General features: G+C 52.7%; 3 protein-coding genes across 8 annotated transcripts; all 3 read right to left on the minus strand.

Annotated features, from left to right (window-relative positions):
* Positions 1-6,255: 6,255 nt before the first annotated feature.
* Positions 6,256-14,325, minus strand: LOC121067581 (ankyrin repeat domain-containing protein 7-like). Of its 6 annotated transcripts, XR_005818341.1 has the most exons (12): positions 13,531-14,325; positions 13,284-13,398; positions 12,865-13,038; positions 12,663-12,769; positions 12,045-12,182; positions 11,400-11,509; positions 10,374-11,207; positions 10,160-10,237; positions 9,824-9,976; positions 8,732-8,898; positions 8,428-8,521; positions 6,256-7,500 (listed from the first exon to the last, which is right to left on the minus strand). XR_005818341.1 is itself a non-coding variant. In XM_040552301.1 (7 exons), the coding sequence occupies exons 1-7, from the start codon at positions 13,728-13,730 to the stop codon at positions 11,035-11,037; spliced, it is 1,017 nt and encodes a 338-aa protein (XP_040408235.1). In that variant the 5' UTR covers positions 13,731-14,325; the 3' UTR covers positions 9,303-11,034. The 6 variants fall into 6 exon arrangements, 1 of the variants encoding a protein (XP_040408235.1); XR_005818342.1 differs by lacking the exon at positions 10,160-10,237; XR_005818340.1 differs by having other exon boundaries at positions 9,824-10,237.
* Positions 14,326-18,034: 3,709 nt separating this feature from the next.
* On the minus strand, positions 18,035-19,943 carry LOC121067604 (ankyrin repeat domain-containing protein 34C-like). The gene is made up of 4 exons (XM_040552333.1): positions 19,737-19,943; positions 19,119-19,256; positions 18,474-18,583; positions 18,035-18,281 (listed from the first exon to the last, which is right to left on the minus strand). Exons 1-4 carry the CDS (start codon positions 19,793-19,795, stop codon positions 18,109-18,111), a joined length of 480 nt encoding a protein of 159 aa, XP_040408267.1. The 5' UTR covers positions 19,796-19,943; the 3' UTR covers positions 18,035-18,108.
* A 4-nt stretch (positions 19,944-19,947) lies between these two features.
* On the minus strand, positions 19,948-21,537 carry LOC121063858 (ankyrin repeat domain-containing protein 7-like; the record flags this gene model as incomplete). The annotated part of the gene is made up of 3 exons (XM_040544767.1): positions 20,605-21,537; positions 20,358-20,472; positions 19,948-20,112 (listed from the first exon to the last, which is right to left on the minus strand). Coding segments are annotated over exons 1-3 (480 nt in total), but the record flags the coding sequence as incomplete, so codon positions are not given.
* Between the last annotated feature and the right edge of the window lie 952 nt (positions 21,538-22,489).

Genomic DNA, 22,489 nt, shown 5'->3' on the forward strand with positions numbered 1-22,489 from the left:
AGTCTTGAAGGAATGTCAGCTTTGAAAAAAAGCTCTATCTGGCTTGTCTCTAAATATAACTTATAAAAGAAGTGTCTAAGAAAATCCTATCATGAAAAGCACAAAATAATTAAAAAGCATGGTTGCAGAATAACCTTCCAGATGGATAAATTCTTTAGTGCTTGGTGAGCAAATTATACTCTGAAGCATGAAGCTTATGTTTTTAATATACTATTACTGTATCAACTCCCTGAAGACATTTCAGCTGACAGCTTTGAAGATAGTCAAGGCAAGAACTTGAAACCATTCAGACTTTGCTCCTCTTTCTTGACTGGATGGATATACTATAAGATCATTGGTAAGTGTTTTTTCTTGTTTGTTTGTTTCTTTGTTTTAACTGTTCTCTTCCCTGGGAACTACTTAGCAGTGTTTCCTAAGAATCTGCTCTAGAGTATTTAGAGGTCCATGAGAGCTCGTTGTTTTTCAAGAACCACCTTTAAAAGCCTGGGAGCAGGCAATCCTGCAAGTCTAGCAAACAGGACAGAAGACTGGCCTGGTTGAACAGGGAATTCCTCCTGGAACTAGCATGGAAAAAAAAAATATAAGACCTGTGGAAGCAAGGTCTGGCTGCAGTTCTCATCTACAGGGAGAAAACAAGAAAAGCCAAAGACCAACTTGAGTTGTCACTGGCCACTGTGGTGTCAGAACACAAAAAGGCTTTTTCAAATATGAATACAGCAAGAGGATGTCAAAAGAAATCACTGAAATGATACTGGGAGTGGATGGCCACCTAACAAATAAGCAGAAAAAGGTGGAGGCCTTCACGTACAGTGCCACCCCACCACCTTGTCTGCCCTGCCTGTCCCTCCTGAGGAGCTTGTAACCATCTATTGCAACACACCAGTCACAGGACTCATCCCACCAAGTTTCGCTTATGCCCATGATGTTGTAGCTCTGGGTCTGGGCCAAGACTTCTAGCTCATCCAGTCTATTCCTCATACTGTATGCATTTGTGTAGAAGCACTTCAAATCTGCCTCATTGTACGCAGCACCTCGTAGAGCACACCAAAGGACCTCACTAGCACACCATGCCTCTGATTCTAGCGCACCATCCCTTAGCTTATCACTGGTGGGCCTGGTTTTATCCCTTTCCCACTTTGGCTCTAGTTTAAAGCCCTATCTATCAGCCCTGCCAACTCCTGGGCGAAAATCCTTTACTCCCTCTGAGAGTGGTGCATCCCATCTGGTGCCAGCAGGCCTGGTGTCGTGTAGACCCTCCTGTGATCAACAAACCCAAAGTTCTGCTGGTTGCACCAGTCTCGAAGCCACGTATTGATGAGCCGAGTCTGCCTGTCAACATTGATCCCTCCTGTCGGAAGGACAGAGGCAAACACAACCTGTGCCCCTGATCCTTTAAGCAGTCGCCCCAAAGCCCTAAAGTCCTTTTTGATTGCTCTTGCTACTTCGTCATTACCAGCCTGAAAGACCAGTAGCGGGTAGTAGTAGGTGGGCCATACCAGGCGAGCGACTTTCCTAGCAATGTCTCTCACCCGAGCCCCAGGAAGGCAACAGACTTCCCTGTGGGTTGGGTCCAGATGGCAAATCGCGCCCTCTGTCCCTTTCAGAAGGGAGTCCCCCATGACGATAACCCTTCTTTCTTTCTTGACAGAAGATGTAGTGATGCTGGGGGTAGGCTGCCTTGCCTTAGGCACCCCTTCCAAACGGGATGGGCTTTCGTCTACATCAGTGTTTTGACCGTCATGTTCCAGAGCCTCATGCCTGTTACGTAAGGGTAGACGGGAAAGTGAGGTGAGGGCTCACCTACCACCCCGAGCAGAAACCTGCTTCCATTCCCCGCCTTGGCCTAGGTCCCCTGGCCGGATACAAAGGCCGGGCTCCTCACGAGCAGGTTACAACCACCGTTGGAGAAGACCGTTGGAAAACAGCGGTGAGGGGGCCACCTCCCCGCTCGCCCTGCCTGCGCGCACTGCCGCGCCCCGCCCTGCCTGCGGCGCCATGCCGTGTGCCCGCCTGGTCGCCGCGCTCCCCAGGGCCTGCCTTTGTACGGCCGGGGAGGGGGTGCCGCCGGCTCCGCCCGCGCCTCGTCAGCCTGCCTCGGGAGGGCAGCCGGGCCCTGGCGGCTCCCTCGGCTGCTTCGAGTGGCCTCGGTGCCGAAAAAAAGCCCTGCCCGCCTCGATCCCCCGCCCCGCTGCAGAACGCGTCCGCCCCGGAGCCGATCGCCTCGGTGAGTATCGGTTGTATTATTAATATTGGTAGTAGGGGGCTGGTTGGACCAGATGATCTTGGAGGTCTTTTCCAACCTTAATGATTCTATGATTCTACGATTTAATGCTTTTTTTTTTTTTTTTTTTTTCCTCGGTGTTTAACAGTAACAACGCATCAACAACGCATCTTGGGCTGCCTGGACCTCCAAGTTGGGGGACCATGACAAGGGAGCAATGACTTTCTTTCTGTGGTCACCAAAATTGTAAGGGAACAGCTGTACCAGCTCAACATTCATAGGTCCATGGGGCCAGGCAGGATTCACCCTAGAGTGCTGAAGGAATAAGCAGGTGTTATAGCTGGACCCCCTCTCAACAGTTTACCAAAGGTCATGGGAGTCTGGGGAGGTCCCTGCTGACTGGAAACTCGACAACGTTATAACAATCTTATAAAAAGGCTTGAGAGAAGACACAGGAAACTACAGGCTAATTAGTCTAACCGCAGTCCCTGGAAAAGTTATGGAGAAAAATTGTTCTGGGGGAATATTGGAAGTCAGTTAAAGAACAAAGCTATTACCAGGCATAGTCAACATGGTTTCATCAGGGGAAAGTCCTGCCTTAGTAATTTGATCTTCCATGATAAGGTCATCCGCTTGGTGGATGAAGGGAAAGCAGTGGACGTAATCTCCCCAGATTTCAGTAAGGCCTTTAATATACTGTCATTCACAGCATCCTTCTGGACAAATTGTCCAATTGTGAGATAAACTGGTTCATAGAATCACAGAATTGTAGGGGTTGGAAGGGACCTCAAGAGATCATCGGGTCAAACCCCCATCCAATGCAGGTTCCCTAGAGCAGGTTGCCCAGGTAGGCGTCCAGATGGGCCTTGAGTATCACCAGAGAAGGAGACTCCACAACCTCCCTGGGCAGCCTGTTCCAGTGCTCCGTCACCCTCACCTTGAAGAAGTTCTTTCACATGTTCCACGCAGGTGCAGAACTTTCTGTGCTCCATTTTTTGACCATTGCCCCTTGACCTGTCCCCACAAACCACTGAAAAGAGGTTGGCTAAATCCCACTGTCTCCCACACTTAAGATATTTGTAAACGTTGATGAGATTCCCTCTCAGTCTTCTCTTCTCAAGGCTGAACAGACCTAGGTCTCTCAGTCTTTCCTCACAGGGAAGATGCTCCAGGCCCCATATCATCTTTGTTGCCCTCTGCTGGACTCTTTCCAGAAGATCCCCGTCTTTTTTGTACCGGGGAGCCCAGGACTGGACACAGTACACCAGGTGAGGCCTGACCAGGGCAGAGTAGAGGGGGAGGATCACCTCCCTTGACCTACTGGCCACGCTCCTTTTTATGCACGCCAGGATCCCATTGGTCTTCTTGGCCACCAGGGCACACTGCTGGCTCATGGTCAACCTGTCGTCCACCAGGACCCCCAGGTCCTTCTCCACAGAGTCATCCCCCAGCCTGTACTGATACATGCGGTTGTTCCTTCCCAGGTGCAGGACTCTACACTTGCTCTTGTTAAACCTCATTTGGTTACTTCCTGCCCAGCTCTCCAGCCTGTCCAGGTCTCGCTGAATGGCAGCACAGCCTTCTGGCGTGTCAGCCACGCCTCCCAGCTTTGTATCATCGGCATACTTGTTGAGGGTGGACACTTCCCTCATCAAGGTCATCGATGAAGAGGTTGAACAAGACCAGACCCAGCACTGACCCCTGGGGAATACCGCTAGTCATAGGTCTCCAGCTAGACTCTGCACCACCGATCACCACCCTCTGAGCTTCGCCAGTCAGTCAGTTCTCAACCCACCTTACTGTCCACTCGTCTATCCCACACTTTCTCAGCTTTGCTAGCAGGATGTTGTGGGAGACGGTATCAAAAGCCTTGCTAAAGTCAAGGTAGATGACATCCACTGCTCTCCCCCCATCTACCCAGCTGGTGATGCCATCATAGAAGGCTACGAGGTTGGTTGAACACGATTTCCCCTTGGTGAATCCATGCTGACTACTCCTCATAACCTTCTTCTCTTCCAATTCCTTGGAGATGGCATCCAGAACAAGCTGTTTCAACATCTTTCCAGGGACAGAGGTGAGACCGACTGGCCTGTAGTTTCCCGGATCCTCCTTCTTGCCCTTCTTGAAGACCAAAGTGACATTGGCTATCCTCAAGTCTTCAGGCACCTCTCCTGTTCTCCAAGACCTGTCAAAGATGATAGAGAGCAGTTCGGCAATCACCTCCGCTAACTCCCTCAGCACACGTGGATGCATCCCATCGGGACCCATGGATTTGTGTGTGTTGAGCCCACTCAGACACTCCCGAACCACCAAGAGAATGACCCTGTGTGTGTCCTGCTGTTTAGTATAAACCCCTGCTGTCCAGCTGAGGCTGTGGCACCCTTCAGCACAACTCAGAAGTCACAGGACCAAAAGAAGAAAGCTTAATTCTCACCTGAGATGGCAGGGGAGCACCTAGAGCCTCTGCTTCAAGGAGCCAAGCATCTCTCTGAACACCAAGCCACTTTCAAGAATTTACCAGCAGTCCTGGCTAACTGGGGAAGTCCTAGTTGACTGGAGGTTAACAAACGCGACTTCAGTCTACAAAAAGGGCAGGAAGGAAGATTCAGAGAATTAGAGGCATGTCAGTTTGGCCTTGGTACCAGGGGAAGTCACATAGCAGATCATCCCGATTACATCACAAGGCATGTACGGGACAACTGAGTGGTCAGAAGCAGCCAGCATAGGTTTACAAAGGGCAGGGTCTGACTGACTAACCAGATCTCCATCTACAAAACGTTGAACAGTTTAGTAGAGCTCAGAAAGGCCATGGATGTCATATACCTGCATTTGACTAAAGCATTTGACACTCTTACCCACAGCATTCTCCTAGAGAAATTGGCAGCACTGAGGAGAAGGACCTGGGGGGTGCTGGTTGATGACAAGCCCACCATGAGCGATTGCAGACCAGAAAGCCAACCGTATCCTGGGCTGCATCAAAAGCAGCATGGCCAGCAGGTCAAGGGAGGTGATTCTCCCCCTCTTCTCTGTTCCCATGAGAACCCACCTGGAGTGCTGTGTTTAGCTCTGGGGCCTCCAGAACAAGGAGGATGTGGTCATACAACAACGAGTCCAGAGGAGGGCTGCGAAAATGATCAAGGGGCTGGAGAGCCTTTCCTGTGAAGACAGGCTGAGGGAGTTGTTCAGCCTGGAGAAGAGAAGGCTCCTGAGATACCTTACAGTGGCCTTCCAGTACCAAAAGGAGGCCTACAGGAAAGCTGGGGAGGTACTCTTTGTCAGGGGATGTAGTGAATGAACAAGGGGCAATGGCTTTAAGGTAAAGAAGAATAGATTTAGATTAGATATTCAGAATAAATTGTTTACTCTGAGGGTGGTGAGGCCCTGGAACAGGTTGCCCAGAGAAGCTGTGGATGCCTCATCCTGGAAGTGTTCAAGGCCAGATTGGATGGGGCTTTGGGCAACCTGGTCTGGTGGGAGGTGTCCCTGCTGGTGGCAGGGAGATAGGAACTAGGTGGTCCTCAAGGTCCCTTTCTACCTAAACCATTCTATGTTTCTGATCCTACTTTTTGCTGTTTAATTCACATTCCAGGCAAGGGATGCTAAATTAAAAGTTCTTTCCTAATCCTCAGAGACTCTGATAAGTAATGGCAGGCTCTGAAATGTGGTTGAAGGCGAGCTTCCACATTGCTATTCTAAGCAATGGGGACCAGGAATATCAACGCTCAGTACTCGGTTTTAAAACTTTTCAGTACACCTGGAAGCATCAGCTCTCATTGTGTTACCACCACCACCTTTACACCTCGCATTTGAAGCAGTCCTGTAGACCAGGCTTTGAGAGTACATCAGTGTCTTCAATGTTGCTTAGCTGAACTGCTGGAGAGAAAAAGCTGACAGATGGGATAGCATGCAGTTTGGCAGAAGTGCATTTGCTTTGCAATTCTTATGGTAAAGAGGCTGATTGATCTTTCCAGCACTGAAGTCGATCTATTTTTTCCTCGTTGGTGAGTCTCTGATCACCTGTACTTACTGCACATATTCAATGTTGGCCTAGCCAACTTCACATCATAGAGAACTCAGTGTCCCACTTACCTCATCTGTCATTTAAAAGGTAAACTGCTGTAGGCATCAGAAAAGAGACTGTGCTTTAAGTCTGCACGGGGCTAACCAGGCTGCAAATATTCTTTCCTCACACCCTTCACACTTAGTTTCTGCTCATGGCACATCTCAACTTTACACAACTGTTTGGTACGGATTCTGTTGTTGCTACCTCTTTTCAGCTTCATAGCTATAGCATTCATTCAAGCCAGCTCCTATTGCTGGGATTTTCTGCTCCCTACCTATTCACGGGACGCTGAGATCTTAGAAGCAGAGCCTTGGGCACAGCGCTGTAGAATTTGCTCTCTCTCTCCTACCCAACAGCACCCAGTCCTCTCCTGCCACTTGTCTCTTGCACATCTCCCCTTTCCTGCCCTTTGCACACCACAAGAGTTATGCTTATGGCTCTGTCCACTTCTCCATCAGCGAAGCTATTCAGGAACTCTTACCCAAGAGTTAGATGGCTGCTATGGCTGCTTCCCCCAGACCCATGGAAGAAAACTGCAGCAAACCACCCCACCGCTGAGGGCCAAAACAACTCCAACCTCCTCCTGCACAGAAACGTCGCCCAGCATCCCTTCCCCATAGCCACAGGCACCACTTGCCAACTACAGTAGCAGGTGTGTGCAGCAAACCACCAGCGCTGCTGAACAGAGTCGCCTCCTTTTCCTCTCCCCGTAGAAAGCTCTGGGGACAGCCTCCAGCCATTTTGGGAGCTGCCAAAAGCTGCTGCCAAGAGCAGCTGGCATGCTCCAAAGGGCAGCAGATTTCTCTTTCACCTCTTCCAACATATCCCTGCTGAAGAACACAGGCCTCTGCAACTCGAAATTAGCAGCTGGGTGACTGTACCCACACACTTCCTCTTCTCACTGCAACTTCCCTACCAATGGGGCTTCGTAGGTTGGGTTGACCAGTGCGCTTGATGGTCTTGAAGGTCTTTTCCAAACTCAGTGATTCTGTCCTTCTATGACAATAAAGATGCACACTAGGTGGCAAAGTTTATTGAATAGCAACGTGGAGCAGCACATGTGGAACGAAATTCGGGGGAGGAGCTGCACGGGGTGGAAGCCAGAGTTTTCCAGACATCCCTCAGCTCTTCAGATCTGCTCTTCGCTGTCTGCAATTGGCTCTTCCTTGGCTCCAGCATCATCTCATCACTGCCGACTTTGCCAGTTCCGCGGTGACTGGGGAGGGGCACGGAAAGAAAACGCTGTTAGTTTTACAGTGGCCTGGGCCACTGAAATCCCTGGGAAGAACATTACGGTAACCAAACCGAGCTTCCGAGAGATTTGAAAACTGTGGAAAATGATGCATTAGCACATCCTTTATATTGTGCCAGACTGATGAACAAAAGGAATGAATGTGTGTTCGGTTATTTGTGTTTTTTTTTTCTTCCCCTCTCCCTTCAAACGTGCTATATTCCTAAAGGTGTTTTTACTCCAAACTTCACCCAGGTACCCTTCTGTCCTGCTACTTATTGATACAGGCTAACAGAAAAGGGCGGGGGGGAAGGGAATGAAGTCAAGGAACGCCCAGGAGTGCAAAGCTACCCACAAGAGGAGGAACACTGCCAAGGAGCTTAACTCCAGGGCTATCAGTTGGATCCCCTCTGAAACAAAAGCTGGGAAGCTCCTTGCCGCCTAGGAGCAAGGCGGAGCTCCGCAACACAGGACTGAATTCTCAGAAGTGTGGGTGGCTGTTCTCCTCAGCTTCAAACCCGCTCTTGACACGGGAAGGAGATGCATCCGAAGATGTCGCTGAGCCCAGCTGCCGCAAAGGTCTCAACGCCTCCTTAAACCTTCGTGCCTTTACCAAAGAGGTCCTGAAAGCAGCATGGACATTCGGACAACCCCTAGCAATGAATGATGCACGACACCTACGCTTGGTTAGAGAGCATGAGGTCTCTGCCTCACGACTGGCCTAAAGCAGAAGGGGCTTCAGCCAGCGCATTACTGTCAGGGCCTTAGCTAAGAGGGCGTTAAGAAGCACTTGCTATGGTATCGTGGGACAGCTCTCACAACCAGAAAGCTGGGGAAGGGCAGGATTTCCCCACGTGATTAAGTAATTAGGCTCAGGAGCTCACAAAGAGGGAAGGTCTATGGCTAGCTTACTGAGGCAGAGGCTTGCAGGTCTTTCTGAAGGGCCTCGATGATCATGGCTTGTTGCTGGGCCATGGCTTCCAGTCTGGCATTTCGAACTTCGAGCCTAGGAAAGACATGCAAGCAATTATAGTCGTGTGGATACAGCAAGCCTCAAGAGTATAAAGCCTGGAAGAAGAGCATGAAGTAACAGAGCCAAAAGCAAAAGCGTCTTTCAAAAGCCTGCACTAACTTGCTGTGCTGCAAGAAGGCAACCCTCTGGCTTTCACACAGTCCCAGAAAGTGAAGCCTTGCTCCCCCTCTCTTACTCCCTTACCATTGCATGCGCTCCTCCAGTTGTGTGATAGCTGCAGCAGATGCTACCGGAAGGCTTTGCTGTTTCAGGCAAGAAGCTGTTACTTCCCTCTCCATCTTCTGTATAGCAATCTGCAGGGCAGCTCTGCAATTCAGGTTCCGGATATGCTGTTTTTGCGATTGCAGCAGCTGTCAAATCGCAACAGGAATTCACACAAGTGAGCTTAGGCTTGACAAAAAGGGGTCGACAGCTTCGACTCTCCAGTCACCTCTCAAAAGCCAAGTTACTTCATCATCTTTCGTACTGGCCCCTCTCCTACGTCTACGTTCATTCCCTACACTCCGCCACAGCACTCGTCTTCCCCTCTCAAGGACTCCAAACACCCTTTCTAACCACTTGTTGGCTACTGCATGGAAAGTATTCGGTGAGAAGCTTCTCCTGCTCCTACAGTGACAACACATCTCTATAAGAAAGGTGAAAAGAGGATTTCTACACCAACACTTCCCAGGCCTCTACGCCTCAATTCCTATATAAAGACTGCAGATGCTGCTGCCTACACACAACACGCTATGGAAGAATTCAGGAGTCACAGCAAGTTACTCAGCTGCAGGAAGAAACAGGACAGAGAAGACAAAAATGCACCAGCGCAGCAGTCCAGGACGTCTCCCGTTTCTCCCTGAGCCCACACACCCTGCTTGGCCAAACAAAACAGAAAGAAGTGCACCCGCCCCGCTACACTTGGGAAGCAGCTCTTTGAAAGGAACACGCACATTGTGCTGCAAGTCGGGACGAGGCGACTTCATGGATCCTGACCTCTCTAACCATAGGTGCCAGGCGTATAAGGAGGGCGAGTCACTTCCCTGCCACCGAATCCCACCGTGTGGCCAAGTTGTCTAGGGTACTGAGACAACCTGAGCTCAGCTGCGTGCTCTGACTTCAGGAGGCACAAACAAGCAGACCCCAAAGCAGCAGTTCTGTTCCCTCCCAGCTGGCCGCACACTGAACCAGCCGGGGTTACACAAAACCCCCACAACAGGAGCAGATCCCCACTTGGGTTTGCCGCAAAAAAGGCCTGGGCCCCTGCAGAGGTGGTAAGAGACAGCCTTTCCATACCTTGGCTTTAAACGTGTCCAACTCCTTCCGCAAACGCCTCTTCTCTCCCTTCAGGCACCTGCGGCAGCGCATAGGGTCTTCAAGAGGAGCTTTGGATTTGGGCTGCTCTTCAAGAGCACCGGGAAGCTCCTGCGGCAGCTGTCTGACCACACCCTGAAGAAATGGCGTTACATGAGAATGCAGAAATCAGTAAGGACATGACAAGACGAGATATGCTTTTACTCATTCGACTCTATCAGTAGATCGGTCTTCAGCTGGAATTTGAACCTAAGAAATTGTGCCTGCCACCAGCAGGCATCTGCACAACTGATCTGCATCGCTCTTTAGCACAGTCACCTGTGTATCGTCCTGAAAATCTGTTTGAGTTTCAGCATCCTGTTGTTCTGGAAGGTTTTCCTTCTCCTTTGCAGACCCCTGAGTGAGCAAGAACACAGACAGTCAGGCAGTGTGGAAAGGTTGCCCAGAAATAACGCGCCGTCGCCCTGCCTTTCAGCACTTGGGATGCAGAAGCACAACGTCTGCCACAGCTTCATCATTCTCAGAATCATACCTCAGAATCAGAACAAGAGTCACCACCTTCCTCTTCCTCTGCTGATAATAGCAGCAACGTATCTGCAAAGGAAGTCGGAAACGAGGCGCTCTGAGTGTCCTTTTCTCTCTACTTTTCCCCATCCCTCAAGGCCTGCATCAAATGACGCATAGCGGTTCAACTCCACGGTACAAGTGCAGATAGGAAGTGTTTTCCCAGGGTGCCTTCGCACCCAGCCGCAGCACGGTATTCTCTTGGCATCACCACCTCTTGCTGCCTCCTTTCCAGCAGGAGGTGCCTAAGCATGACAGCGCACGTGGCTCTAAGCAGTGCCCAAAGGTGGCTGGGTAGCATCCAGGAAGAGACTCTGGCATGCAGGAGTCGCGGCGTGCGGACAGTTTGGGCCGTCTGGTCTCTATAGACACCATCTCCAGACTCTGGTGTTTAGGGTCACTTTGCACTGGCCAGGAGGCACTGTAGAAACACTGCAAAGCATCCTCGTGCTGACGGGAAATCGACAAGAAAGAATGCTCTTTCCGTAGCACTGCCAGAAGAGATCGCCCTTCTCTGAGATGCGCTGCCCGAAACCTTCCCAGAAGCCAGACACCTAGGTGTTGCCACTTAAAAATGGGCTAGGAGCTCACAGCTCTGACCCCATGACAACCGTTTCCCTCTGAGGGGTTTAACCTTCAGATAGCTTCTCAGCCAACTGAGCGTCCATCTGCATCTTTCCAGGCTTCTCGGCAGATTTCAGGATCTGCATCTCTCCACCTTCCGCTATTCCACTTGCTGAAAAGGATTCACAAGAGTCATCATCTTCCTCTTGCTCCGCTTCTGCTGCTGCTAGGACACCACCTGCAAAGGAGGTAAGAAACCAGTCACGGCGAGTGTTTCCTTCACTCTACTTCTCCCCATCACTCAAGCCCTGCATCCCAAAAATGGGTTATTATTCTGCTACAGGCCAGAGTGGGTTTCCCACATCATCTCGTCCACTTTGAAGGATCCCGCCTACTCCGCTCAGTGCAAGTGTGCCTAATCGGTACCCACCAGTTGTCACCGGGCAGGAGCTGTCGGGTACTGTTGTGCCTTTTGCAGCATGTGCAGAAGACTCTCCCGTGGTTTGAGAGCTCACGGGTTCCTCCCGTTCCTCAGTAAGACTACGGACAGAAAGAAAGGGAATCCATTTGGATAACAATAACCACAGCCTTGCCTACAGTCTTCACTAGAAAAGCAGCAGCCGTTCATTGTCCAGCCTGTACAGCTTCAGAGCCAGTTGATAAAGGGTTACACACACACTGCTGCTTGCGCTACTCTTACAGATTTCATATTCACTACAGGCACCTTCAGTCAGTCTATAGACGCCTCTTCCCCTCTATAGAGTAACTCCCCGCTGCTGGACAGCTGTTATCCTCTGACCAGCCTGGCAGAGGGTAACTTGGGGCTCTGGAAGAGACCACTTGCACGTTTGCTTCTTAACTAAACCTTAGAAGATAAATAAACAAAAATTTGCTGCACACCCAGGCTACTATTGAAAAAGGATGCGGGAAGGAGATGCATCTGAAGATGCCGCTGAGCCCAGCTGACACAAAGGTCTCAACGCCTCCTTAAACTTTGGTGCCTCTACCAAGCGGTCCGTAAGACAGCACGGACATTTGGACAACCCCCTGGCAATGAACGATGCAGAACACTTACTCTTGGCTATGGAGAGTTGCTAAGTAACCCCTGGCTGTCATGCCGGTGATGTCCGTCAGAGAAGGGTCAGCACCACGCTGAAGAAGAAGTCGCATGATGTCCGTATCCCCCACAACAGCAGCAATTATAAGAACGGTCCTGTAGCATCCAAAACCAGGTGGAAAAGACATCAGCTTCTGCAGACATCGCGTTGCCGTTGTTTTAGTCCCCTCCCCATTTGCCTCCCAGGCAACGCATTCCCCCCCTTTCCTACAGGGACAGCGAAAGCAAAGGCAAAGCACGAGCGAACTCCTGTTGGACGGGACCTCAGGAGGTCTCCAGGCAGGTTCTCCCTCTCCTGCTTAACAGCAATGCTGCTGAGCAAAGGGCAGGTTTCAGAATGGCTGTGCTTGTGTGCTGGGGGGCACCGCAGACAATGCTTTCCTGCAGCCCTCAGCGTGGAAAACACCCCCTGCAGGAAGACCGCAGCCACGCGCAGATCTGCTTTCACAAGGCATGCAGAAGGAACTCCTCCGGTGCGGCTCCGGCTTCTTTTGCAAAGGTCGTTCCTATGCCTCTGATCAATTTCACTTGAGCAATGCTAAGGAAACCCAGGCGAACTTTTGAAAAACCCTTCACCTTTCAGAGCAATCTCGCGCATTCACGTCGGCTCCTTTTTCCAGAAGGAACTCTGCCATCCCTTTGCAACGTTGGGAGACTGCGAGAGCGAGCGGCGTGTATCCCAGCTGAAAGGAGAGAGAATCTACCTTAGCACAGGAGAGAAAAGTGAAGTCACTTTTTTTTTTTTTGAAGGACAGCCTTGCCCGAGCTACCAGGTTACCTGATTCGGAGCATCAATCTGGGCATTGTGCTGCAGTAAGACCCCCGCTACAAACACGTTATCAGTGTGGACAGCGAGGTGAAGGGCAGTGTTGCCGCCACGATCTGTGACGTTTGGGTCAGCGCCGTGCTCTAGCAGAACAGCCACGCAGCCTTCTTGCTTGCATGCTACCGCCTGGAAACCAGAGACAGGCAAGGAATGACTTGCAACGCCTACGCTTCTCTCTGTCAGAGAGAGCTTCCCAACGCGGGAAAACAAGAGGGTCTCCAAAGGTCAGGGAACACGTGCCCATTCTGCGCTGACTGCAGCGCCCCTGTGTCTGCGCGGGCCTACGTGAAGAATGCCGCCAGGAAGCCATCGGCCCTCAGAGCGGAGCCAACAAGCCCCATCTACAGCAACGGCGTCGTGTTTTCACGTACCTTCATCAGGGGCGTGTTCTTCAAATTGTCACGTGGGTTCAGCTTGCACTTCTTCCTAACCAGAAACTGAACGACATCCACGTGGCCGTTGGCGCACGCAAGATGCAGAGGTGTCCTGCAAATTCCAGATGCTACGTTAAGGCAGAGAGACCACGACGGGCCGGCCCAGGGCCCAGAGCGCTTCCGCCTGGGCTGGGCGCTTCCAGGCAGGGCCAGGGCCTGGCTGCAGGCACTGGCTGCCCCTTACCGCCCCTCCGCATCCCGCCAGTTGATGCACAGCTTCCTCAGCCACCGGCGCCGCTGCAGCAGGGCCAGGTCGCCACGGGCGGCCGCGCCGTGCAGCCCACCAGGCTGCCTCTCCTGGAGCCGACAGGCACCGACGGTGCCTCCCGACGGCCCCTGAGGAGCCCCAAGACCCTCTGCATGCTGCGGCGGGAATGAGGCCATGGCCCGCCTCAGGGCAACGGCACCAGAGGCGCCCGGCGGGCTCTGCCGGGCTCCGGGCAGGGAGACGGGAGCTGAGACGGCTGGGAGCCCCGCGGCGAGGCAGAGGCACCACGCGAGGGCAGGGCCGCAGCCACGCTCCCGGCCACGCACGCGCTGTCGCTTCCCCAGTGGCGGCGACAGCACTGAGCGCCGCCGGCTGCAGGCAGCACAAGGCTTTGCTGCCAGGCCACGGGCAGGGTGTCACAAAGGGTGTCACAAAGGGCATCACAAGGGGCGTCCAGCCTGGGGGGCACCGCCCTGCAGGGGCGGGGGGTGCCTGCCCAGTGCCTCCACTGCAGGGTGGCCTCGCGGGCGTCAGGCACAGGGTGAGCGCAGGGCAGCCCGGGTCTTCGCGTGGAAGTGGGTGCCGGCCTGTGCTCTCAGGTGAGAAGGGATAGCACGTGAGGAGGTGTTGCGCCAGGGGAGGTTTGGGTTGGCCATTAGGAACTCGTGTTGCTTTTCAGTCCTTAAAAACTGTGACGGTCTGTGCATTGTGCAGACATTGCAGCCACTTCCCTGGCAATGGGGTTTCGGAGGTCAGGTTGACCAGTGCACTTGATGGTCTCGCGGTCTTTTTCATGCTCAATAATTCTCTCCTTCTATGATGGACTAGATGGCGAAGTTTATTGAATAGCAACGTGGAGCAGCACATGTGGAACGAAATGCAGGGGAGGAGCTGCACGGGGTGGAAGCCAGAGTTTTCCAGACATCCCTCAGCTCTTCAGATCTGCTCTTCGCTGTCTGCAATTGGCTCTTCCTTGGCTCCAGCATCATCTCATCACTGCCGACTTTGCCAGTTCTGTGGAGACTGGGGAGGGGCACGGAAAGAAAACGCTGTTAGTTTTACAGTGGCCTGGGCCACTGAAATCCCTGGGAAGAACATTACGGTAACCAAACCGAACTTCCGAGAGATTTGAAAACTGTGGAAAATGATGCATTAGCACATCCTTTATATTGTGCCAGACTGATGAACAAAAGGAATGAATGTGTGTTCGTTTTTTGTGTTTTTTTTTCTTCCCCTCTCCCTTCAAACGTGCTATATTCCTAAAGGTGTTTTTACTCCAAACTTCACCCAGGTACCCTTCTGTCCTGCTACTTATTGATACAGGCTAACAGAAAAGGGCGGGGGGGAAGGGAATGAAGTCAAGGAACGCCCAGGAGTGCAAAGCTACCCACAAGAGGAGGAACACTGCCAAGGAGCTTAACTCCAGGGCTATCAGTTGGATCCCCTCTGAAACAAAAGCTGGGAAGCTCCTTGCCGCCTAGGAGCAAGGCGGAGCTCCGCAACACAGGACTGAATTCTCAGAAGTGTGGGTGGCTGTTCTCCTCAGCTTCAAACCCGCTCTTGACACGGGAAGGAGATGCATCCGAAGATGTCGCTGAGCCCAGCTGCCGCAAAGGTCTCAACGCCTCCTTAAACCTTCGTGCCTTTACCAAAGAGGTCCTGAAAGCAGCATGGACATTCGGACAACCCCTAGCAATGAATGATGCACGACACCTACGCTTGGTTAGAGAGCATGAGGTCTCTGCCTCACGACTGGCCTAAAGCAGAAGGGGCTTCAGCCAGCGCATTACTGTCAGGGCCTTAGCTAAGAGGGCGTTAAGAAGCACTTGCTATGGTATCGTGGGACAGCTCTCACAACCAGAAAGCTGGGGAAGGGCAGGATTTCCCCACGTGATTAAGTAATTAGGCTCAGGAGCTCACAAAGAGGGAAGTCTATGGCTAGCTTACTGAGGCAGAGGCTTGCAGGTCTTTCTGAAGGGCCTCGATGATCATGGCTTGTTGCTGGGCCATGGCTTCCAGTCTGGCATTTCGAACTTCGAGCCTAGGAAAGACATGCAAGCAATTATAGTCGTGTGGATACAGCAAGCCTCAAGAGTATAAAGCCTGGAAGAAGAGCATGAAGTAACAGAGCCAAAAGCAAAAGCGTCTTTCAAAAGCCTGCACTAACTTGCTGTGCTGCAAGAAGGCAACCCTCTGGCTTTCACACAGTCCCAGAAAGTGAAGCCTTGCTCCCCCTCTCTTACTCCCTTACCATTGCATGCGCTCCTCCAGTTGTGTGATAGCTGCAGCAGATGCTACCGGAAGGCTTTGCTGTTTCAGGCAAGAAGCTGTTACTTCCCTCTCCATCTTCTGTATAGCAATCTGCAGGGCAGCTCTGCAATTCAGGTTCCGGATATGCTGTTTTTGCGATTGCAGCAGCTGTCAAATCGCAACAGGAATTCACACAAGTGAGCTTAGGCTTGACAAAAAGGGGTCGACAGCTTCGACTCTCCAGTCACCTCTCAAAAGCCAAGTTACTTCATCATCTTTCGTACTGGCCCCTCTCCTACGTCTACGTTCATTCCCTACACTCCGCCACAGCACTCGTCTTCCCCTCTCAAGGACTCCAAACACCCTTTCTAACCACTTGTTGGCTACTGCATGGAAAGTATTCGGTGAGAAGCTTCTCCTGCTCCTACAGTGACAACACATCTCTATAAGAAAGGTGAAAAGAGGATTTCTACACCAGCACTTCCCAGGCCTCTACGCCTCAATTCCTATATAAAGACTGCAGATGCTGCTGCCTACACACAACACGCTACGGAAGAATTCAGGAGTCACAGCAAGTTACTCAGCTGCAGGAAGAAACAGGACAGAGAAGACAAAAATGCACCAGCGCAGCAGTCCAGGACGTCTCCCGTTTCTCCCTGAGCCCACACACCCTGCTTGGCCAAACAAAACAGAAAGAAGTGCACCCGCCCCGCTACACTTGGGAAGCAGCTCTTTGAAAGGAACACGCACATTGTGCTGCAAGTCGGGACGAGGCGACTTCATGGATCCTGACCTCTCTAACCATAGGTGCCAGGCGTATAAGGAGGGCGAGTCACTTCCCTGCCACCGAATCCCACCGTGTGGCCAAGTTGTCTAGGGTACTGAGACAACCTGAGCTCAGCTGCGTGCTCTGACTTCAGGAGGCACAAACAAGCAGACCCCAAAGCAGCAGTTCTGTTCCCTCCCAGCTGGCCGCACACTGAACCAGCCGGGGTTACACAAAACCCCCACAACAGGAGCAGATCCCCACTTGGGTTTGCCGCAAAAAAGGCCTGGGCCCCTGCAGAGGTGGTAAGAGACAGCCTTTCCATACCTTGGCTTTAAACGTGTCCAACTCCTTCCGCAAACGCCTCTTCTCTCCCTTCAGGCACCTGCGGCAGCGCATAGGGTCTTCAAGAGGAGCTTTGGATTTGGGCTGCTCTTCAAGAGCACCGGGAAGCTCCTGCGGCAGCTGTCTGACCACACCCTGAAGAAATGGCGTTACATGAGAATGCAGAAATCAGTAAGGACATGACAAGACGAGATATGCTTTTACTCATTCGACTCTATCAGTAGATCGGTCTTCAGCTGGAATTTGAACCTAAGAAATTGTGCCCGCCACCAGCAGGCATCTGCACAACTGATCTGCATCGCTCTTTAGCACAGTCACCTGTGTATCGTCCTGAAAATCTGTTTGAGTTTCAGCATCCTGTTGTTCTGGAAGGTTTTCCTTCTCCTTTGCAGACCCCTGAGTGAGCAAGAACACAGACAGTCAGGCAGTGTGGAAAGGTTGCCCAGAAATAACGCGCCGTCGCCCTGCCTTTCAGCACTTGGGATGCAGAAGCGCAACGTCTGCCACAGCTTCATCATTCTCAGAATCATACCTCAGAATCAGAACAAGAGTCACCACCTTCCTCTTCCTCTACGGATAATAGCAGCAACGTATCTGCAAAGGAAGTCGGAAACGAGGCGCTCTGAGTGTCCTTTTCTCTCTACTTTTCCCCATCCCTCAAGGCCTGCATCAAATGACGCATAGCGGTTCAACTCCACGGTACAAGTGCAGACAGGAAGTGTTTTCCCAGGGTGCCTTCGCACCCAGCCGCAGCACGGTATTCTCTTGGCATCACCACCTCTTGCTGCCTCCTTTCCAGCAGGAGGTGCCTAAGCATGACAGCGCACGTGGCTCTAAGCAGTGCCCAAAGGTGGCTGGGTAGCATCCAGGAAGAGACTCTGGCATGCAGGAGTCGCGGCGTGCGGACAGTTTGGGCCGTCTGGTCTCTATAGACACCATCTCCAGACTCTGGTGTTTAGGGTCACTTTGCACTGGCCAGGAGGCACTGTAGAAACACTGCAAAGCATCCTCGTGCTGACGGGAAATCGACAAGAAAGAATGCTCTTTCCGTAGCACTGCCAGAAGAGATCGCCCTTCTCTGAGATGCGCTGCCCGAAACCTTCCCAGAAGCCAGACACCTAGGTGTTGCCACTGAAAAATGGGCTAGGAGCTCACAGCTCTGACCCCATGACAACCGTTTCCCTCTGAGGGGTTTAACCTTCAGATAGCTTCTCAGCCAACTGAGCGTCCATCTCCATCTTTCCAGGCTTCTCGGCAGATTTCAGGATCTGCATCTCTCCACCTTCCGCTATTCCACTTGCTGAAAAGGATTCACAAGAGTCATCATCTTCCTCTTGCTCCGCTTCTGCTGCTGCTAGGACACCACCTGCAAAGGAGGTAAGAAACCAGTCACGGCGAGTGTTTCCTTCACTCTACTTCTCCCCATCACTCAAGCCCTGCATCCCAAAAATGGGTTATTATTCTGCTACAGGCCAGAGTGGGTTTCCCACATCATCTCGTCCACTTTGAAGGATCCCGCCTACTCCGCTCAGTGCAAGTGTGCCTAATCGGTACCCACCAGTTGTCACCGGGCAGGAGCTGTCGGGTACTGTTGTGCCTTTTGCAGCATGTGCAGAAGACTCTCCCGTGGTTTGAGAGCTCACGGGTTCCTCCCGTTCCTCAGTAAGACTACGGACAGAAAGAAAGGGAATCCATTTGGATAACAATAACCACAGCCTTGCCTACAGTCTTCACTAGAAAAGCAGCAGCCGTTCATTGTCCAGCCTGTACAGCTTCAGAGCCAGTTGATAAAGGGTTACACACACACTGCTGCTTGCGCTACTCTTACAGATTTCATATTCACTACAGGCACCTTCAGTCAGTCTATAGACGCCTCTTCCCCTCTATAGAGTAACTCCCCGCTGCTGGACAGCTGTTATCCTCTGACCGGCCTGGCAGAGGGTAACTTGGGGCTCTGGAAGAGACCACTTGCACGTTTGCTTCTTAACTAAACCTTAGAAGATAAATAAACAAAAATTTGCTGCACACCCAGGCTACTATTGAAAAAGGATGCGGGAAGGAGATGCATCTGAAGATGCCGCTGAGCCCAGCTGACACAAAGGTCTCAACGCCTCCTTAAACTTTGGTGCCTCTACCAAGCGGTCCGTAAGACAGCACGGACATTTGGACAACCCCCTGGCAATGAACGATGCAGAACACTTACTCTTGGCTATGGAGAGTTGCTAAGTAACCCCTGGCTGTCATGCCGGTGATGTCCGTCAGAGAAGGGTCAGCACCACGCTGAAGAAGAAGTCGCATGATGTCCGTATCCCCCACAACAGCAGCAATTATAAGAACGGTCCTGTAGCATCCAAAACCAGGTGGAAAAGACATCAGCTTCTGCAGACATCGCGTTGCCGTTGTTTTAGTCCCCTCCCCATTTGCCTCCCAGGCAACGCATTCCCCCCCTTTCCTACAGGGACAGCGAAAGCAAAGGCAAAGCACGAGCGAACTCCTGTTGGACGGGACCTCAGGAGGTCTCCAGGCAGGTTCTCCCTCTCCTGCTTAACAGCAATGCTGCTGAGCAAAGGGCAGGTTTCAGAATGGCTGTGCTTGTGTGCTGGGGGGCACCGCAGACAATGCTTTCCTGCAGCCCTCAGCGTGGAAAACACCCCCTGTAGGAAGACCGCAGCCACGCGCAGATCTGCTTTCACAAGGCATGCAGAAGGAACTCCTCCGGTGCGGCTCCGGCTTCTTTTGCAAAGGTCGTTCCTATGCCTCTGATCAATTTCACTTGAGCAATGCTAAGGAAACCCAGGCGAACTTTTGAAAAACCCTTCACCTTTCAGAGCAATCTCGCGCATTCACGTCGGCTCCTTTTTCCAGAAGGAACTCTGCCATCCCTTTGCAACGTTGGGAGACTGCGAGAGCGAGCGGCGTGTATCCCAGCTGAAAGGAGAGAGAATCTACCTTAGCACAGGAGAGAAAAGTGAAGTCACTTTTTTTTTTTTTGAAGGACAGCCTTGCCCGAGCTACCAGGTTACCTGATTCGGAGCATCAACCTGGGCATTGTGCTGCAGTAAGACCCCCGCTACAAACACGTTATCAGTGTGGACAGCGAGGTGAAGGGCAGTGTTGCCGCCACGATCTGTGACGTTTGGGTCAGCGCCGTGCTCTAGCAGAACAGCCACGCAGCCTTCTTGCTTGCATGCTACCGCCTGGAAACCAGAGACAGGCAAGGAATGACTTGCAACGCCTACGCTTCTCTCTGTCAGAGAGAGCTTCCCAACGCGGGAAAACAAGAGGGTCTCCAAAGGTCAGGGAACACGTGCCCATTCTGCGCTGACTGCAGCGCCCCTGTGTCTGCGCGGGCCTACGTGAAGAATGCCGCCAGGAAGCCATCGGCCCTCAGAGCGGAGCCAACAAGCCCCATCTACAGCAACGGCGTCGTGTTTTCACGTACCTTCATCAGGGGCGTGTTCTTCAAATTGTCACGTGGGTTCAGCTTGCACTTCTTCCTAACCAGAAACTGAACGACATCCACGTGGCCGTTGGCGCACGCAAGATGCAGAGGTGTCCTGCAAATTCCAGATGCTACGTTAAGGCAGAGAGACCACGACGGGCCGGCCCAGGGCCCAGAGCGCTTCCGCCTGGGCTGGGCGCTTCCAGGCAGGGCCAGGGCCTGGCTGCAGGCACTGGCTGCCCCTTACCGCCCCTCCGCATCCCGCCAGTTGATGCACAGCTTCCTCAGCCACCGGCGCCGCTGCAGCAGGGCCAGGTCGCCACGGGCGGCCGCGCCGTGCAGCCCACCAGGCTGCCTCTCCTGGAGCCGACAGGCACCGACGGTGCCTCCCGACGGCCCCTGAGGAGCCCCAAGACCCTCTGCATGCTGCGGCGGGAATGAGGCCATGGCCCGCCTCAGGGCAACGGCACCAGAGGCGCCCGGCGGGCTCTGCCGGGCTCCGGGCAGGGAGACGGGAGCTGAGACGGCTGGGAGCCCCGCGGCGAGGCAGAGGCACCACGCGAGGGCAGGGCCGCAGCCACGCTCCCGGCCACACACGCGCTGTCGCTTCCCCAGTGGCGGCGACAGCACTGAGCGCCGCCGGCTGCAGGCAGCACAAGGCTTTGCTGCCAGGCCACGGGCAGGGTGTCACAAAGGGTGTCACAAAGGGCATCACAAGGGGCGTCCAGCCTGGGGGGCACCGCCCTGCAGGGGCGGGGGGTGCCTGCCCAGTGCCTCCACTGCAGGGTGGCCTCGCGGGCGTCAGGCACAGGGTGAGCGCAGGGCAGCCCGGGTCTTCGCGTGGAAGTGGGTGCCGGCCTGTGCTCTCAGGTGAGAAGGGATAGCACGTGAGGAGGTGTTGCGCCAGGGGAGGTTTGGGTTGGCCATTAGGAACTCGTGTTGCTTTTCAGTCCTTAAAAACTGTGACGGTCTGTGCATTGTGCAGACATTGCAGCCACTTCCCTGGCAATGGGGTTTCGGAGGTCAGGTTGACCAGTGCACTTGATGGTCTCGCGGTCTTTTTCATCCTCAATAATTCTCTCCTTCTATGATGGACTAGATGGCGAAGTTTATTGAATAGCAACGTGGAGCAGCACATGTGGAACGAAATGCAGGGGAGGAGCTGCACGGGGTGGAAGCCAGAGTTTTCCAGACATCCCTCAGCTCTTCAGATCTGCTCTTCGCTGTCTGCAATTGGCTCTTCCTTGGCTCCAGCATCATCTCATCACTGCCGACTTTGCCAGTTCCGTGGAGACTGGGGAGGGGCACGGAAAGAAAACGCTGTTAGTTTTACAGTGGCCTGGGCCACTGAAATCCCTGGGAAGAACATTACGGTAACCAAACCGAACTTCCGAGAGATTTGAAAACTGTGGAAAATGATGCATTAGCACATCCTTTATATTGTGCCAGACTGATGAACAAAAGGAATGAATGTGTGTTCGTTTTTTGTGGTTTTTTTTCTTCCCCTCTCCCTTCAAACGTGCTATATTCCTAAAGGTGTTTTTACTCCAAACTTCACCCAGGTACCCTTCTGTCCTGCTACTTATTGATACAGGCTAACAGAAAAGGGCGGGGGGGAAGGGAATGAAGTCAAGGAACGCCCAGGAGTGCAAAGCTACCCACAAGAGGAGGAACACTGCCAAGGAGCTTAACTCCAGGGCTATCAGTTGGATCCCCTCTGAAACAAAAGCTGGGAAGCTCCTTGCCGCCTAGGAGCAAGGCGGAGCTCCGCAACACAGGACTGAATTCTCAGAAGTGTGGGTGGCTGTTCTCAGCTTCAAACCCGCTCTTGACACGGGAAGGAGATGCATCCGAAGATGTCGCTGAGCCCAGCTGCCGCAAAGGTCTCAACGCCTCCTTAAACCTTCGTGCCTTTACCAAAGAGGTCCTGAAAGCAGCATGGACATTCGGACAACCCCTAGCAATGAATGATGCACGACACCTACGCTTGGTTAGAGAGCATGAGGTCTCTGCCTCACGACTGGCCTAAAGCAGAAGGGGCTTCAGCCAGCGCATTACTGTCAGGGCCTTAGCTAAGAGGGCGTTAAGAAGCACTTGCTATGGTATCGTGGGACAGCTCTCACAACCAGAAA

Source organism: Cygnus olor, chromosome 1 (assembly GCF_009769625.2).
Source record: "Cygnus olor isolate bCygOlo1 chromosome 1, bCygOlo1.pri.v2, whole genome shotgun sequence".
Taxonomy (NCBI): Eukaryota; Metazoa; Chordata; class Aves; order Anseriformes; family Anatidae; genus Cygnus; species Cygnus olor.

Excerpts from the sequence above, each read along its gene's own strand:
- LOC121067581 (XM_040552301.1), bottom strand. The coding sequence starts at position 13,730 with ATGGCCTCATTCCCGCCGCAGCATGCAGAGGGTCTTGGGGCTCCTCAG. Across the intron at positions 12,770-12,864 it reads AGATTGATGCTCCGAATCAG|CTGGGATACACGCCGCTCGC; the intron begins GTAACCTGGTAG and ends CTCTCCTTTCAG. Across the intron at positions 11,208-11,399 it reads CTCCTGCCCGGTGACAACTG|GTGGTGTCCTAGCAGCAGCA; the intron begins GTGGGTACCGAT and ends CCTCCTTTGCAG.
- LOC121067604 (XM_040552333.1), bottom strand. The coding sequence starts at position 19,795 with ATGGCAGAGTTCCTTCTGGAAAAAGGAGCCGACGTGAATGCGCGAGAT. Across the intron at positions 18,584-19,118 it reads GCAACTCTCCATAGCCAAGA|TCTTACTGAGGAACGGGAGG; the intron begins GTAAGTGTTCTG and ends TTCTGTCCGTAG. Across the intron at positions 18,282-18,473 it reads CTCCTGCCCGGTGACAACTG|GTGGTGTCCTAGCAGCAGCA; the intron begins GTGGGTACCGAT and ends CCTCCTTTGCAG.